Raw genomic sequence first — 17,259 nt, forward strand, 5'->3', positions numbered from 1 at the left:
AGAGAGAGAGAGAGAGAGAGAGAAACCCAGCCAAATGCTTTTCAATCTACATAAAAAACCCACTTTCATGCCAAGGGTCTCAACCCGGCCCCCCAAAAAAACATTTATGAGGCCAGAAAGGGCCAAGATGGTTCTCGCTAGGAGAGAAGCCTGGAACTTTGCATATGTGAAAATTTGTAATAAAGGATATTGAAAACTCATCATTTGATTTAGAAGAGTTCGGTGTATTGAGAGCTCTTTTGATTTTTGACACGCTCGTGCACAAAAAACACAACAAATAATTTTTGGCACATCCAATGACACTATACATATGTGGCTATGGCACATCATGATTCAGATATTTTGGAAGAATAGCAATGGCATGCCTGGTGTTGCGTAAGGTGCCTAATCCCTTTCACACCGACCGACAAATCAATATTTAAAAATATTTTGTTAATATTTGAATTTCTCATATCTCTACTTTTCTTTCTATTAATGAAACTAAGCTTATTAGAGTAAAAATTTAAAAAATATTGTTTAAAAATTAAATACCAAAAGAAATTTTATGCAAAATTATATAACTAAAACAGTACTTTTACCTGATGGTTATAAATATGTACAGGCATATTATAAGGTTTGCTATATATTCAAATAAGTGTGAACAGTGTCACTTGTTTTTTGAATTCAGTATAGAATTCATGTAGCTGGCCAACCAATCAAGTTTTCTTTCAAATATGCAGTCTCATCTTTTCTTCAATTAATTTATCATCGGTTAAATGATTAATTTATATTTGCTGCTCTATTTGGAAAAAGAACGATACGTAATATTACTATATTTGGACAGTCCATTTAATTTAAGCCGTATAAAGTTCTATTTATTTAAAAAGATTAAAATATATTTTTAATCTTCTAACTTTATATAAGATTTCAATTTGATCCTTTAATTTTATAAAGTTCTTTCTAATTATTTAACCCTAACATTATTAGTTTTAAATGATAACTTTTTTTGTGTCAATCACTATTATTTTGAAAAGAAGTAAACTTAATATGTTAACATTAAAAATATTTATTAATATTTAAAAGTTTAATATAAAAATTTGTTAGGATAAAACTAATAGTGTTAGGATTAAAGAATTAAAAATATATTTTTAAAATTAAATGATTAAAAATAAAATATTGTATAAAGTAAAAGAAAATAACTATATATTTTAAATCTATTTAAAAACGTACTGTTAGCCAAATTTTAATCGTCTCTTTTATAAACTGAAGGATCAAATCAAAGTTATAAAACTAACAATTATGGCGAGATAATAAATAAAAAATTGTGACATGTGCACTCATGATATGCATGGCAAACGAGATACTTTTATTGGCTGGAGTAAATTCCTTCTATTTTCTCATTTTCATCGCTCCATGACACAACTTAATAATCTTTGACTTTGGTGCCTTAAATGTGTCTTTCTTTAATGTAATTTATACTGCTCAACCTTTTAAATTTTTTTATAAAAAATTAATTTTTATATAAAATAAGAACAGTTTTAATATTTTAAAATTTTAAAATAATTTTTTTATATTTTTTTATAATTTTTCAATAAGAAATACCATAAAATAGTATAATGTTAAAACCTTTTTTATTGAAAAATCATTAAAAACAAAAAAAACCCTACAAATTTGGGATTTCAGATATTAGAATATCAAATATTTTATGTAAAAGCTAATGAGCAAATGAAAAAAAAATGAAATTAAAAAGATGGAACAATATAAACGAAGCGGGGTTTTTTTAACAATACATTATAAATAATAATAAAAATTCCCCAAATGCTACATCGTGGAAAGTATTTACCAAAATTTTACACTAAAAATTGTTCAAACCGAGAATGATTTATAGTTGTGAAGAAATCGTTCACACCAAAAAATGATTTTCTAGAGTCAAGAATTATTTTTTTATTTAATGAAAAGTGAAATCATTCAAGCAAGAACGATTTTAGCTTTTTTTTTAATTGACATGACATAATATTTATTTCAATCATGATAATCTCTTAATTTCTCTCATCATTATCATCAGCTCTTTTCACCACCTCTCCTAAACCTACTCAATTCAAGTCTTATTGCAGGTCACCCTTATCATCATCCCTTTTCAACTCACTCACATCATACTCATTTTGGATTGTTCATGCCTTTAGTTGATAATACCATACTATGTTGAGCAAATATAGCACTTCTACTTCCTTACTGGTGGACCATCAAATGAAGGCATACGTCACCCCTCGATGGTCGATTTCTTTAGTTGAATCACCTTAGTTTTGTTTAAATATACTAACTACAAAAAATAAATGAAACACTTGAATTTCAAGAAGATGAGAAAATACGACAACAATAACAGTCACAACATATGAGAAAAGAACTAAATGTGGTGTCGAAAGTCACTATTTGTGAGGTAAATTAATTTTCACTTTTCATTCATGCAACTTAATCATTTATTATTAATTCTCATAAAACCTAATAATTATTGGTAATTTTTTAATTTAATAATTATTAGGTTTTATGAAATTAATAATAAATGATTAAGTTGTATGAATGAAAAGTGAGAATTAATTTACCTCACAAATAGTGACTTCTAGCATTACATCTTGTTCTCATTCTCATACGTTGTGACTATTATTGTTGTTGTTTCTCTCATCTTCTTGAAATTTAAATGTTTCATTATTTGTGTAGTCAACATATTTAAATCAAACTAAGGTAATTCAATAAAAGAAATTGACTGTTGAGGGGTGATGTATGCTTCATTTGATGGTCCACCATGTTCGAAAGTAGAAGTGCTGTATTCAACCAAAAATAATGCAGGATCACCAAGTAAAGGCATGAATGATCAAAAATAAGTAAGAAAGAAAATGAAAGTGTTTTTGTGTGATGTGTTTGATGATGATGAAATGAGAGATGAGAAAATGGGAACCCTTAGGGAGCAATTTATAGGGATTTTGATGTGAATAATTGGTAGTATGGTTTGATAACGCATATTTTATAATTAAATAGGTATAGATTTTAGTTTGAATTTGATTTATTTATTAAGATTCCATATCTCTTTAATTGATATTTATATATATTTTCCCTCATCATTTAATTATAAGATAAAAAGAAATTTTAATACAAAATCCACTCATAATCCGTTTATCTTTATATGTTTGCGAGAAAAAAAATAAACCAAATAAAGGAAAGAAAGAAAAGAAAATATATATCTATATATATTAAAGTCCCGCATCGACAAGGAAAAGAAGAAGGAGCCTCTACTTTAACTATAAATACTCCCTCCCTCAAGAGGGAAGGCACCCAATCATTTATCTGAGTACTCAAGAATTCTCTTTGAGATATTTGGAGCTTATAGAATCATTCTGAAGGCTGAAAGCGAGATCATGAGGAGTTTCACAAATTATAATTATTTCTTTTCTATTCCTTAATGTTCTTTGTGATCATTTTTTATGATTGGATTTTAGAACGATTTTATTTGATTTTATTATATGTTTCTAAATTTACCCAATTGGAGTAAGGATGTAGCTTAATTGGGGAGCTAGTTTTTTATTTCCTTTGTTTTGACTCTTTGCATTTATATTTATGAATTTTTTTATTTTTCCCAATTATATTTATTTCTCTTGTTCGTTATATTGATTAAATGACTGGCCCACCATTTAATCAAATCTATAGGTAATCTTAATGGATTAGGAAGTGAAGAGAGAACCTAGATATAGAGAACTAAACATAAATAAATAGGCTAGAAATTGTTCTAGAAATTTGTGATGATTTAAACTATAGCTTCAGCTTCACGGTTTAATTAGTTTCTTAAGTATCGTGGGAATGAAATTCAACACTAATTAAAAAGGGACTAATAATTCGGAAGAATACTAGGACACTTTAGAAAAGTTATCACTATATTGATCAAAGTCAATTCAAAGGGTAGAAACTAGTAACTTATAGGTTGAATTCTAAACCCCAACGCTTCAAGTGATTGCATTTTTATCATCATTATTTTCTTGATTACTTTTATTTCTTATATTTTCATCAAATTTTATCCATTTTATCTATTTTTTTGAACTATTATTATTTAAATAGTAAAAGTGTAACTTTCCTATGGGTTCGATACCTAGAAGACTCTGGGTAATTTATTACTATGATCTTGTAATCTTGTGAGAGGGATCAAGTTTTTGGTGCCGTTGTTAGGGAAGTCACAAATTACTAAAATTTATTTTTAGTCATTTTAATTTCAAATTTAATTTTTTTTCCTTTTATTTTTTTATGCAACTGAGAAGTTCCTGGTGATTTAAATTTGATTCCTATTAATCTAGAAATTAAACAGTTTGTAGGAAAAATAGATCTCAAAGAGAAGAAAGATGGGTGATGAAACTATTCTAGAACCATCCATTACATTTAGAGATATTCAATACCCATTCATCACATCTAATCCGTCATGTATCCAATTGAGTACGAGAGTGCGTAATTATGAATTTAAGAATATTTCACTTAAATGTGCTACCTAATTTCAACGAGCACCGAACTGAAGATGTCTTGGATTTTATACGAGAATTTTATGCGATAATTGATACACTACTGCTAATAATCTATCAGATGATGGTTTAAAGTTGCGTTGCTTTTCGTACTATTTAAAAGGAGAGGCTCATCAATGGCTTTTACAATTACTAGAAGCTTCCATAAGCTGTTGGATGGAGATGCATGAGCAATTTATATTGAAATATTATTCTCCTCAGGAGACTTCAGAATTAAGGGATAAGATTCACTTCTTCACATAGCAAAATAGTGAATTGTTCCATGAGGCTTGGGAATGTTATAATCTCCTCATAAGCCAATGTCCCCATCACTAATTTCCACACATACTCTTGATGGATTTTTTTTATGAAGGGCTAAATGCTAAATGCCAATCAAAAGTTGATAATGTGGCTTAAGGTGATCCAAGTAATATGAAGGCTAAAGAAAGGGAAGAGATTATAAAATGCTAGCAGTAAATTCAAGGCAGAAAGCGATTTGAGGAAGGAGGGGTGATGATTAATGAAGTTTCCGTATCAGATGTCTCGCATGAACTACGAGATTTAACAAGAGATTAAATTTATTATTAAAAAATTTAATTCTATTAATTCCCTTTCTCTACTAATAATTCTCTTCACACAGGTTGTGATAATGATTACGTGGAGGAGGCTAACTATATGGGAATTGGTACCAATCGAATTAATCCTAAAAAAAATCCCTACTCTAACAAATACAATCCAGGGTGGAAAAATTATCCAAATTTCTCTTGGAAAAAATTATACCACTCAAAAGCCACAAGCACCACCAGGTTTTCAATAATAAAGAAACACAATTGAAGATCGTACAATAAAGTTGGAGGAAGCTTTGGCTCAAATGGCAAATTATTAAGTGAATAGTATGAAGAGTATGAATCGAGAGGTTGACTAACTAAAACAAGCAATCACTCAACACAAGCTTCTGTGAAGAATATGGAATCGCAAATAGGTAATTCTATGAAAAATGTAGAAACCCAAATAAGTAACTTGGCTAACTTACTCATTGAGCAGAGTCAAAATAAGTTCCCTAGTAATACTGAAGTTAATCTAAAGGAAGGAGCATGGCAGTTACCTTACGGAATGATAAAGAACTCCAAGAGGTTGATAATGAGGCTAAAAGGGTCAGCAATAGAAAAATGATGAAGATGAGGTAATTGAGATGCCTAAAATTAATGTTGCAACTCAAAGTGACCCTTCTTCTTCTAAAAACAAACCTTATATACCCCCATTTCATACCTTGAGTGCCTTTCAAAAAAAGAATCAGATTTAAGCTTCTAAAGATTCCTTAAGATAAAAAAATTCAAATCATATTCCTTTTATAGAGGCATTAGCAAAGATGCCTGCTTATACCAAATACATCAAGGATCTTGTTTCAAACAAGAGGAGGTTGGAAGAATATGCCACAGTGGCACTTACAAAGGAGTATAGTGAAATTCTACAAAAAAAACTACCACCTAAATTGAAAGATCTAGGGAGTTTCACTATTCCTTGTGACATTGTTTCAAATATTGTTGAAATTATTTATGTGATTTAGGTGCTAGTGTTAATTTAATGACTTATTCTTTATGCAGGAAACTTGGGATGACAGATATCAAGCTAATCAATGTTACTCTTCAACTCGCAGATAGATCAGTTAGATATCCAAGAGGTGTAGTTGAGGATGTAATAGTGAAAGTTGATAAATTTTACATTCTTGCAGATTTTATTATTTTAGACATTAAGGATAGTTAGAATGTGTCTCTAATTTTAGAAAGACCATTTTTGTTAACTGGTGGAGCCTTAATTGATGTACTTGTAGGAAAATTAATTTTCAAAGTTGGTAATGAAAAGAAAGTGTTTCAAGTAGCTAAAGCTGTTAAATTCCCCTCTTTTGATGAACCATTTTTAGCATTGATATTATTGATACCCTTGCCCAAGAACATTTTAACATGTACTCATACAGTGATCCCCTACAGGCATACATTGCACTAAACTTAAGTGAAAAAGAAATAGATGAGCATGATTTTTATCAACAATATGAGTTTGTAAGCTTTTGAAATTGAAAATAAATATTATAGGAAACAATTTAGGAATAGGAAATTTATCACCCTTACCTCTCCAAACTCACCACCCTTTGTTGAATTAAAACCTCTTCCCTCCCATTTAAAATATGTTTTCTTAAGTAATTCTAATGCTTTTCCTATCATAGTTTCTTCTGTGTTAACTTTAAACAGGAAAAAAACTATTGAGAGTCCTAAGAGAATTCAAGCATGCTATTGGATGGTCTATTACTAACATAAAGGGCATTAGTCCCTCCATTTGTATGCATAGAATTCTTATGGAGAAAAATTACATGCTAAAGGTGCAACCATAAAGAAGACTCAACCCCATATAAAAGAGGTAGTTAAAGTAGAAGTTTTTAAATTGATTAAATTTGGTATTATTTATCCTATCTCTGATAGCCCTTGGGTAAGTCCTATACTAGTAGTTCATAAGAAAGGAGGTACAACTGTGGTGAAAAATGATAAGGATGAGCTCATTCCCACAAGAGTAGTTATTGGGTGGCGTGTATGTATAGATTATAGAAAATTAAATGAAACAACACGCAAAGATCACTTTCCTCTTCCATTTGTGGATATTATGTTAGAAAGAATAGCAGGCACGCTTTTTATTGTTTTCTAGATAGTTACTCTGGGTATTTCCAAATACCAATAGCACCAGAGGACCGAGAAAAATAAACTTTTACCTACCCTTATGGTACTTTTGCTTATCATAGGATGTCTTTTAGGCTTTGTAATGGCCCTATTACTTTTTAAAGATGTATGATGGTTATATTTCTCTGATATGGTAGAGGACATAATTGAAATTTTTATGGATGATTTCTCTATATTTGGTAATACTTTTAATTTATGTTTAACTAATCTTTCTAAGGTTTTGCAGAGATGTCAAGAAACTAACCTTGTTTTTAATTGAAAAAAATGTGACTTCATAGTAAGTGAAGGTATAGTTTTAGGCCATAAAGTTTCTGAAAGGGGAAATGAGGTGGATAAGGCAAAAGTTGAAATTATTGAGCATATGCTCCCACCCACCTCAGTGAGAGGTATAAGGAGTTTTTTAAGTCATGCAGGCTTTTATAAAAGATTTATTAAAGACTTTTCTAAAATTACTAAACCTCTTGCTAACCTCCTGTGCAGGATACACCTTTTGTATTTGACCAAGCTTGTTTAGATGCATTTAATAAATTAAAATCTGCATTAATTTCTGCTCCTATAGTTGTTTCCCCATATTGGAGTCTTCCTTTTGAAGTTATGTATGATGCAAGTGATTTTGCAATAGGGGCTATGTTAGGACAAAGAAAAGATAAACACTTATATGTCATATATTATGCTAGTAAGGTCTTAGATGGAGCACAACTTAATTATGCTACCACCGAAAAGGAGTTTTAGCTGTAGTCTTTACATTTGAGAAATTTAGATCATATCTCTCTTGTTTTAAAGTAACGTTATATACTGACCACCAAGCTTTGAAATATTTGATGAATAAAAAAATACTAAAGCTAGGTTAATTAGATAGGTTCTTCTTTTACAGGAATTTGATGTCACAATTATTGATAAAAAAGGTGAAGAAAATCTAGTTGTAGATCATCTATCTCGACTGAAACTTTTGCAAAAAAAATGGAATTCCTATTAAGGAAGAATTCCCAGATGAAAAGCTTTGGGTGGTTAAATCCTTACCTGCTCCTTGGTTTACAGATTTTGTTAATTATATTGTTGCAGGGATAGTTCCTGATGCCATGAATTCCAATAAACGGAAAAGGTTCCTAGCAAAAGCAAGACATTACCTTTGGGATGAGCTACTTCTTTTTAGACGATGTGCTGATGGGATCATAAGGAGGTGTGTACCAGTTAAAGAGATGATCCCAATTCTTGAAGAATGCCACTCCTCACCTTACAGAGGCCACCATGGGCCCGATAAGATAGCAGTCAAAGTCCTTCAAAGTGGATTTTATTGGCTAACATTATTCAAGGATGCAAGAAGCTTTGTGACAACTTGTGACAAATGCCAACAAACAGGTTTTATTGGTAAGAGACATGAGATGCCCCAATAAAGTATATTAGAAGTTGAATCCTTTAATGTTTGGGGACTAGATTTCATGGGACCTTCTCCTCCTTTATATGGTAATCTCTATATACTTGTTGCTGTTGATTATGTTACCAAATGGGTAAAGGCTATGGCACTACCAAATAATAAAGCTTCTAGTATGATCAAATTTGTTAAACAAATTTTTCTCTAGGTTTGGCATTCCTAAGGCCATCATATGTGATAATAGGGTGCATTTTAGGAACTATCAATTCAAGTCCTTGTTAAGTAAATATGGGTGTCATCTTAAACTAATACTACCTATCATCCATAAACTAGTAGTCAAGTTGAAGTCTTGAATAGGGAGTTAAAGGGTATATTAGAAAAGACTGTAAGTGCATCTAGAAAAGATTGGTCTTTAAAATTGAATGATGCATTTTGGGCATATAGGACTGCATATAAAACACCCTTAAGTATGTCCCCTTACAGGTTAATATATGGTAAGTCTTGTCATCTTCCAATAGAGATTAGCATAAAACATATTGGGCTGTGTGTGCTTTAAATTATGATTTGAAAGCTACAAGTGAAAAGCATTTTCTTCAACTCAATGAGTTGGATGAGATTAGACGAGAGTCTTTTGAGAATGCTTGTATATACAAGGAAAGAACTAAAGCTTGGCATGACCAAAGAATTCTCAAAAGAGAGTTTAAAATTGGACATAAAGCTTTATTATTTAACTCTCGCTTGAAGCTATTCCTAAGTAAGCTAACATCAAGGTGGTCTGGTCCTTTTGAAGTTGTAAATGTAAAACCATATGGAGCTATTGAAATTCAAGCTGATGATGGAGAACATTTGTAGCCAACGAACAACACTTAAAGTTATATTATGAGGGAGTCCATATTGACACATCTCAGTCTATCTTACTCAAAGAAATCTAAATCACTACAGTAGTGTCTAGCTATAGACATTAAATGTAGCACTTGTTGGGAGGCAACCTAATTTTGTTTTTATTTCCTTTTTTTGTTATTTTAATTTGTTTTAATTTTTTTACCATCTGTTATCCCTATAAAATTTTATTTGATCATTAAGACTCCCTCTAAGATGAATTGCAGGATTACAATACTTAAAAGGGAGCTTCTTAAAGGTCATCAAAGTCATATCAAAACAAATTAAATCAGAGGAGTTTTAGTTCTTTTATCTTTTTCCTTTTCTGCAAACATTAAGGACCATGTGAAATTTAAGTGTGGGGGAGGGAATATCATGATAATTTTCTTTTTCTTTTACTGTTATAATTTTCTTAGTAATTTGCATGCTATAATTGGCCTTAATTCTAAAAATTTTGAAATTTTTGAATTTTTTTGAAACTTTTTGCTCTTTTGTACTATTTTATTTAGCTATATAACTACTGAGGGCAACTATATATTTGAGAAAGAATTTAAAGCTACCAATACCCCATAGGAGTTTATCAAAATATACTCAATGCATGATTATCTGTTCTAATTATTTATGTCTATCCCTAAAAAACTAACAACTTGCAAAGTAGTTAAAAAGGAGAATGATCCTATAAAAAAAAAGAGAGAGAGAAAAAAATTGTTGAGTACCTACTCCACTGATGCCAACTGGGCCTAGTAACCTGGGACCTTCATCACCAATGTTGGCCTTCGCATCAAACAGCTTAGTAAGTATCAAGAGTGTGCCAATAAAGTTCCTGAAGTCTAAGTAACCGAGCCCTTATATCACCAATATGAGGGTTCACGTCAAAATGACTTAAGAAGTATTTAAGAAGAAAGGCAATTTATGAATAGTTAAGGATGGTGACCCCATTGCACTAACTCAAAAAAAGAAACAAGTAAGGTCTAAGGGTTTAAACAAATTTATTTTATAGATAAGTGCTCAATCAAAATTTAATTCACTCCCTGTGGTGGTACTAGTATAATTATTAGCTTTCTCTCTCATATTGAAGCTTTGTAGGTTGGTTATACATTAAGTTTTACTAGTACTTTGAGTAAAGTTTCTATATTTGACATATTTATTTAAGGAATAAGGCTAAATGCAAAAGTATTTGCTTGAGGACAAGCAACAAGCTAAGTGTGGGTAAATTTGATAAGTGCATATTTTATAATTAAATAGGTATAGATTTTAGTTTGAATTTGATTATATTTATTAAGATTCCATATCTATTTAATTGATATTTATATATATTTTCCCTCATCATTTAATTATAAGATAAAAAGAAATTTTAATACAAAATCCACTCATATCTTTTTATCTTTATATTTTGCAGAGAAAAAGAATAAACCAAATAGAAGAAAAGAAGGAAAAGAGAATATATATATATATATATATATATTAAAGTCTCGCATCGACAAGGAAAGAAGAAGGATCTTCTACTTTAACTATAAATACTCCCTCCATCAAGAGGGAAGGCATCCAATCATTTATCTGAGTACATCAAGAATTTTCTCTGAGATATTTGGAGCTCATAGAAGCTTTCTGAAGGCTGAAACCAAAATTATTGAGGAGTTTTATAAATTATAATTATTTCTTTTTTACTCCTTAATTTTCTCTGTGATCATTTTTCATGATTGGAGATTTTAGAATGATTTTATTTGATTTTATTATGTGTTTCTAAATTACCCAATTGGAGAAAGGATATAGCCTAATTGGGGAGTTAGTTTTTTATTTCCTTTGTTTTGACTCTTTGCATTTATATTTATAAATTTTTTTTCAATTATATTTATTTTCCTTGTTCTTCATATTGATTTAATGATTGGCCACCATTTAATCAAATCTATGGGTAATCTTGATGGACTGGGAAGTGAAGAGAGAACCTAGACATAAAGAACTAAACATAAATAACTAGGCTAGGAATAGTTCTCGAAATTTGTGGTGACTTAAAATATAACTTCATGATTTAATTAGTTACTTGGGTATCATGGGAATGAATTCAACACTAATTAAAAAGGGACTAATAATTTAGGAGAATACTAGAAAACTTTAGAAATAATTGTCACTATAATTGATCAGAGTCAATTCAAAGGGCAGAAACTAGTAACCTATAGGGTGAATTCTAAACCCAACGCTTCAAGTGATTGCATTTTTATCATCATTATTTTCTTGATTTACTTTCATTCTTTATATTTTCATCAAATTTATCCATTTTATCTATTTTTCTTGAACTATTAATTATTTAAATTAGTAAAAGTATAACTTCCCTATGAGTTCGACACCTGGAATACTTTGGATAATTTATTACTGTGATTTTGTACACTTGCGAGAGCGATCAGGGTTCTTCTAAGCAACTATCTAGGCAGGTGAAATTTTAAAATATCTTTTATATATTTTGGGTTACTCTAGCAAGCAGCATTAAATAATCTATAACTTGAAGTGGCGATGTTGGCAAAGTAATTTAAGATGTGTTTGATTTTTCTTGCGTCGTTTTTTCTTGCATAGGACTTTAAACTATTTTGACGTTTTCTTTTTTTTTCTTGTATAGGTGTCCTCATATTAGAGAAGTACTTTTGTTAAATGAATGGTTGACTACTAAATGTGATATATCCTCTAATGAAAGAACATAAATTAACCAATAAAAGTTGGGTCTAATGAAAGGAGCGAGCCCCTCCTCACAAGTGATGAACCAATATTGGAATCTTAGTTGAGAGAGATACCCACATTTAGTTCCTGTCTCAAACAAAATTGCTTTTAATGAGAAGATATCTGTGAGCAATCCAAAAAAAGAGCATAAATTAGCAAAACCAAAATGTTATGAATAAATTTTATACTATTTGTTTTTAAATTATGAAACGATTTATTTTCAATAGCATACGAGTATAGTATAGTTTTATAATTAAAATATTGTGCGTGCATGTGTATGTGTTGTAAAATTATTTTTAATGATGCAAAATACTAAAATAATATGAATCTTATAAATATAACAATATTTTTAAAATATTGTGTGTGTGTGTGTGTTTTGCAAAATTATATACGGGTTATACTTTACATAAAAGTTTTTGAAATAAAAAATTAAAAATGGATGTAGATGTGCACCTTCTAATGTGACCCTTGAAATGTATGGTAGGAAGAATGGGAATGATTGTCCAGTTAAAAACAAAATAATAATAACAAGTTGTTGACTTCGGAGGTGTTTGGGTGTGTTTTACCAAAACCATAGTTTTGGTTCAAATAATTGATTATACTAGTTTTGGTTCGAATAATTGATTATACATCAATATCCAAACAGGCACTTTGAGTAGTCAACAATCAATTATAAAACGTGATGCATCAGCAAAAGAAATTAGGTTAATTATAAATAAAGTCGGGAATAAGAGCCAGGCCTGGAGGCCCTATTTAAATAAAGATTTGAGTTTTAAAAATTATTTTTTTAAGGAACTGGGCTTGAGGGTTTAGCCCTAATAAGCCCTGTGAAAAAAGGCTCAGGCCCGGGCGGCCCTTCAAGCTCTGACAAGTCTGCTTATCTTATATATATACGCATACATACATATATTTGATTGATAATAATACAATTTAATTAATATTTATTGTAGGTGATGAAGAAGAAGTTGTAAAGATAATTGACATTAAATATCCATCTCCATGTTTAATAAGTGCATTTACATTCGAGGAATCTAATATTTTATTTGTAGATGATGAGGATGAGGATGAGGATGATTTGGATTTTGGTTGATGAATATCTGTTGTTTAGATTTCTAAATATGTTGTTTAATTTTTAAAATATTTTGATGATTTTAAGTTTTTTTAATTTTAAAATATTTTAATTAATTAATAATTTTATTTTAATTTTTTAGAATAGGGCTTCCAGGCCTAGCCCTAAGCCCTTTATACAAAGGCCAGACCTTAAAAAAGGGGTTAAAATTGAAGAATCAGGCTCAAGGGCCTATGTCTTTAAGGGCCAGACCCGCCCGTATTTCCAACTATAGCTATAAATATCGAAGTGGCGAATATATATATATAAGGTTTGAGAATAATTTTTGGATGGAAATGTTAGTCAAAAATTTAAATCAATTTTTTTTCACTTTAAGAGACCTAAATGAGAACAAATGAAATTGATGAAAATATAGGTTTTTTATATATTGATCATATTTTTAATACTAATTAAGTTCCTTAAATTTTTTAGGCCCTTTTATGTAATTTTTTTTATCAACTAATGGTTTTCCTTCAAAATATTACATCACCCAAATTTAATATTCTTTGCATGCTGTAGTGTTAGTTGCAAAATAAAAAATGATAGAACAGGACCAACATACAACAAAAATGCTTATTTGAAAGATATTGCATATATGTCCTATTAATGTGCTACAAAAAGAGCTACATAACAATAATGGAGAGATGAGAGAAAAAATTCCTCTAATAATTTGGAGGTTCATTCCTTTCGTTTTTAATACAAAGTTGCAAAATATCAAAATTCTAAAAATTATAGAGAAGGACCAAAAAAATTATAAAGAATGACCTAAAAAATTTAAGAAAGTTAATAAATATTAAAAACATAATTGATATATAAAAATTTACAAGTTAGCTATAAATTTTTGGAAAAAAAATTTCAGTTGTTAATATCTAAAAAATAACTTATAAATTTTGGATGAATATTTATCAATAATAATATTTAAATTATTAATTATTAAAATATTTAATATTTGAATAATATTTATTAAATTTATTTTAGCAAGAGGTGCCCAATACTTCTAGAAAAAAACTTTTGAGTGCCCAATACTTCTAGAAAAAGATTTCAAGGGCAAATTAGCATAAAGGACGTGGTCAAAGTCCTACTTGTCAATGTATGTGGACCTCACACACATATCACATTAGTAGAAAATAGCAAAGTTAATGGACAACTAACAAAAAGGTTTTTTTATCCTCGAAGAAATAGTTCAAGGAGAATATTAAATTACACCATTTATCAGTATAAGATGCCTAGTGCTTCTTAAAAAATGATCAAAGGTAAAAATAAACTTTAACCCTACATTTTATCTTGGCAATGACAAGATTTTTGTTTTCTATCACATATTTCAAAATTGTTGGAAAGCTTAATCTTAATTTGTGAACTAAGTAGAATTCTTCTATACTCCACCATCTTCCTCTTTAATGTTATTCTTGAGCAACAAATGAGGAAATCATCATGCAAGCATAATAAGTGGATAATTGACTAATCTGGCTATTTTATTTCTTGATTTACTCAAGGATGAGTAAAAGTCTAATGAACTATTTGGTAGAGTGTAATTGGGTTTGGAGAAGTGGAAATGAAAGTAGAATGAAAAAGAGTGTGTTTGATAGAAAGGATCTCACTTCATGGAATTGGGTTCCATAAACAAGGGTGGAAATGAGTTCCAACTCTATACCTAAAGAAATCACTTCCCCCTTCACTTTTTTTTCTCGTTTTCTATTTTTACCCTCAACTCTCTCACCTTCCTCCTTCCATGTTCGTCCTAAACTTTTTCACCAACAATGTTCATTAATGGTGGCCGCATCCAAACCACTGGTGGCAACGGCGACCGCTACTGCGAGGGTGAGCCAAGATGAGTAACCACTTGAAGTTGAATAACTCCATTTAATTGGACCAAAACAAAGAGGGCAAGCCAAGATGATGAAGTATGAAATGGAGAAGAATAGAGATGAAGTGGAAAAGCTTCAACTTAGGGCAAATTGTTATTTAAACTTTCTTTGGAGTCTCACAGAGCTTTTTCATCTTCAATCTAAGGTCTATCAAGCACCACTTTGGATGCGGATCTAGAGCTCCAATTCCAAGCCCTCAAATCAATCCAATCCTTAGTAGGACTTGCACATAAAGATCAAGAATCCAAACTTGCTCTTGGCAATGATGTCTTTACCATATTCGATTCTCTCAAGGTCAAATCAAATCCATCATTGAAGCAAGCCCTGCAAGTGAAGATCAGAATACAAACCTAAACTTTCTTTTCTTCTTCTTTTTTTTTTTTGATTAAGGTACAAATTTATCCTCAAAGTTTCCATCTAAGTGCACCTCATATCCTCAAGTTTTTTTTTTTTTAACGCAATTTCACTCCCAACATTTTTTATTTTGATACAATGTCACTCTACTGTGTCAGTCTTTGACTACTTTGGCCATGAGTTTGACCTTGAATTACTGAGTTGGTAGCCACCTAGAATATTTTTAAAATTAAAAATTAAAAAAAAAATCTATTCAGCTCCTACTCCTCATCTTCTCTCCCTCTTCCTAGTCTTCTCCGCCTTCTCCTTCCTCTCTTCTCCAATTGAGCCAACCACCTTCTCATCTTCTTCGACTTCTACTTCCTCTACTCTTTGAACCCATAGTGTGGGAGACAATAGATGATGCCATGGGAGACCACGAAAGAGTTCGTCTTCTCTTTCCTCTTCCCCGTTCCTCATATTCTTTGCCTTCTCCTTCCTTAGATCTGGGACTCATTCTCGATCTGTTTAAAGGGATTCTGAAGTGGAAGACTGCAAACGGGGTTTGCTCGTCTTTGACTAGATCTATGGGTGGGGATTCTTGGTCTTATACGGTGAAGAAATTCGAAGCCTTGAATCGAGATCTCTCACTTTTGCAACCCTCTGAATTTCTAACCCATGTTTCTCCCTCTTTGACTCGCCTTGCCAACAACAACTCAAGACTGAGAAGGAAAGATAAAGGTGTCTTAAGCTTGAGTGGTGTGATAGAGATAGAGGAAATGATGAGTCGAATCAAATGTAGATCAAAGGAGGTAACTAAGGTACGACGAAGATAGATAAAAAATTTCTAGAAATTTTATGGTTTCTTTGATCATTTCAAAAATTTCTGGGTTCTAAAATGTCTCGAAATTGTTTATTTTGAAATCGTTCTTTGATTGTTCTTGGTTTGATCGACAATAATTTCTGGGTTCGATCAACACTGATGATCGTTCTTTGATTGTTCTTGCCTCGTGTTCTTTGATTTTTCTGAACCGTTTTTGGTTCTTGGACGATTAATGTTGATATCTGGGTTCATTAATTAAGTCTTTTGGGTTCAAATATTTTATTTGGCTTTGATTGTTCTTGCATTGTGTCTTTAATTTGCTAGGTTTGACTGTACTAGATTATTTGCTTCTGGGGAGGAAGATGAAAAGGAATTGTTCTGGTTTGATTCAACTTTTGACGTGGACTTCTACAAGGCTGTCCAACACGGAACTTAACAATTAAATTTAATTTAATAGGTTAACAGTCAACTAATGACCAAGGTGACATTATAGCATATTGAAAAATGTTGGGGCGAGGTTGCACCAAAAAACTTGAAGATATAAGGTGCACTTAGGGGGAAACTTTAAGGATAAATTTGTAACTTAATCATTTTTTTTTTAATTTCATGGATAGTATGGTCTTTTCAAAATATAAATACATACATTAAATGAAATTTTGATTCCATTTTCATCTACCTATCAAACATACTTTTAAATCATACCTCCACTTCCACTTCTATTTATGCCCAGTCTTTTGTAATGGTCACAAGTAACCTTCCCTTTCTGGATCTTTTGAGTTGTATCGCCACCCTTGCTTACAAGTGCAGTAGAATATAGAGAAGAAGATGGAGTAGAAATAGTTCCAAAAATTATTCCCTTGCATCTGCAAGACTCACAACATACCTCAGAAAAAACTTGCCTGGTTGATAGGAGTGGTGTACGGCTCAGAA

General features: G+C 30.8%; 1 protein-coding gene and 1 non-coding gene across 2 annotated transcripts; one reads left to right on the forward strand and one right to left on the reverse strand.

The window, feature by feature from the left end:
- Positions 1 to 4,745: 4,745 nt before the first annotated feature.
- LOC129301266 (small nucleolar RNA R71) lies at positions 4,746 to 4,852 on the reverse strand. The gene has a single exon (XR_008590938.1). It is a non-coding gene; the product is annotated as a small nucleolar RNA R71 (small nucleolar RNA).
- Positions 4,853 to 15,065: 10,213 nt separating this feature from the next.
- LOC129301265 (uncharacterized) lies at positions 15,066 to 16,862 on the forward strand. Its single transcript, XM_054939842.1, has 4 exons — positions 15,066 to 15,126; positions 15,319 to 15,503; positions 15,818 to 16,327; positions 16,654 to 16,862. The coding sequence occupies exons 1-4, from the start codon at positions 15,066 to 15,068 to the stop codon at positions 16,657 to 16,659; spliced, it is 762 nt and encodes a 253-aa protein (XP_054795817.1). The 3' UTR covers positions 16,660 to 16,862.
- The last annotated feature ends 397 nt before the right edge of the window (positions 16,863 to 17,259 follow it).

Source organism: Prosopis cineraria, unplaced genomic scaffold (genome assembly GCF_029017545.1).
Source record: "Prosopis cineraria cultivar Desert tree isolate PC_DT_omini unplaced genomic scaffold, ASM2901754v1 PC2004, whole genome shotgun sequence".
NCBI lineage: Eukaryota > Viridiplantae > Streptophyta > Magnoliopsida > Fabales > Fabaceae > Prosopis > Prosopis cineraria.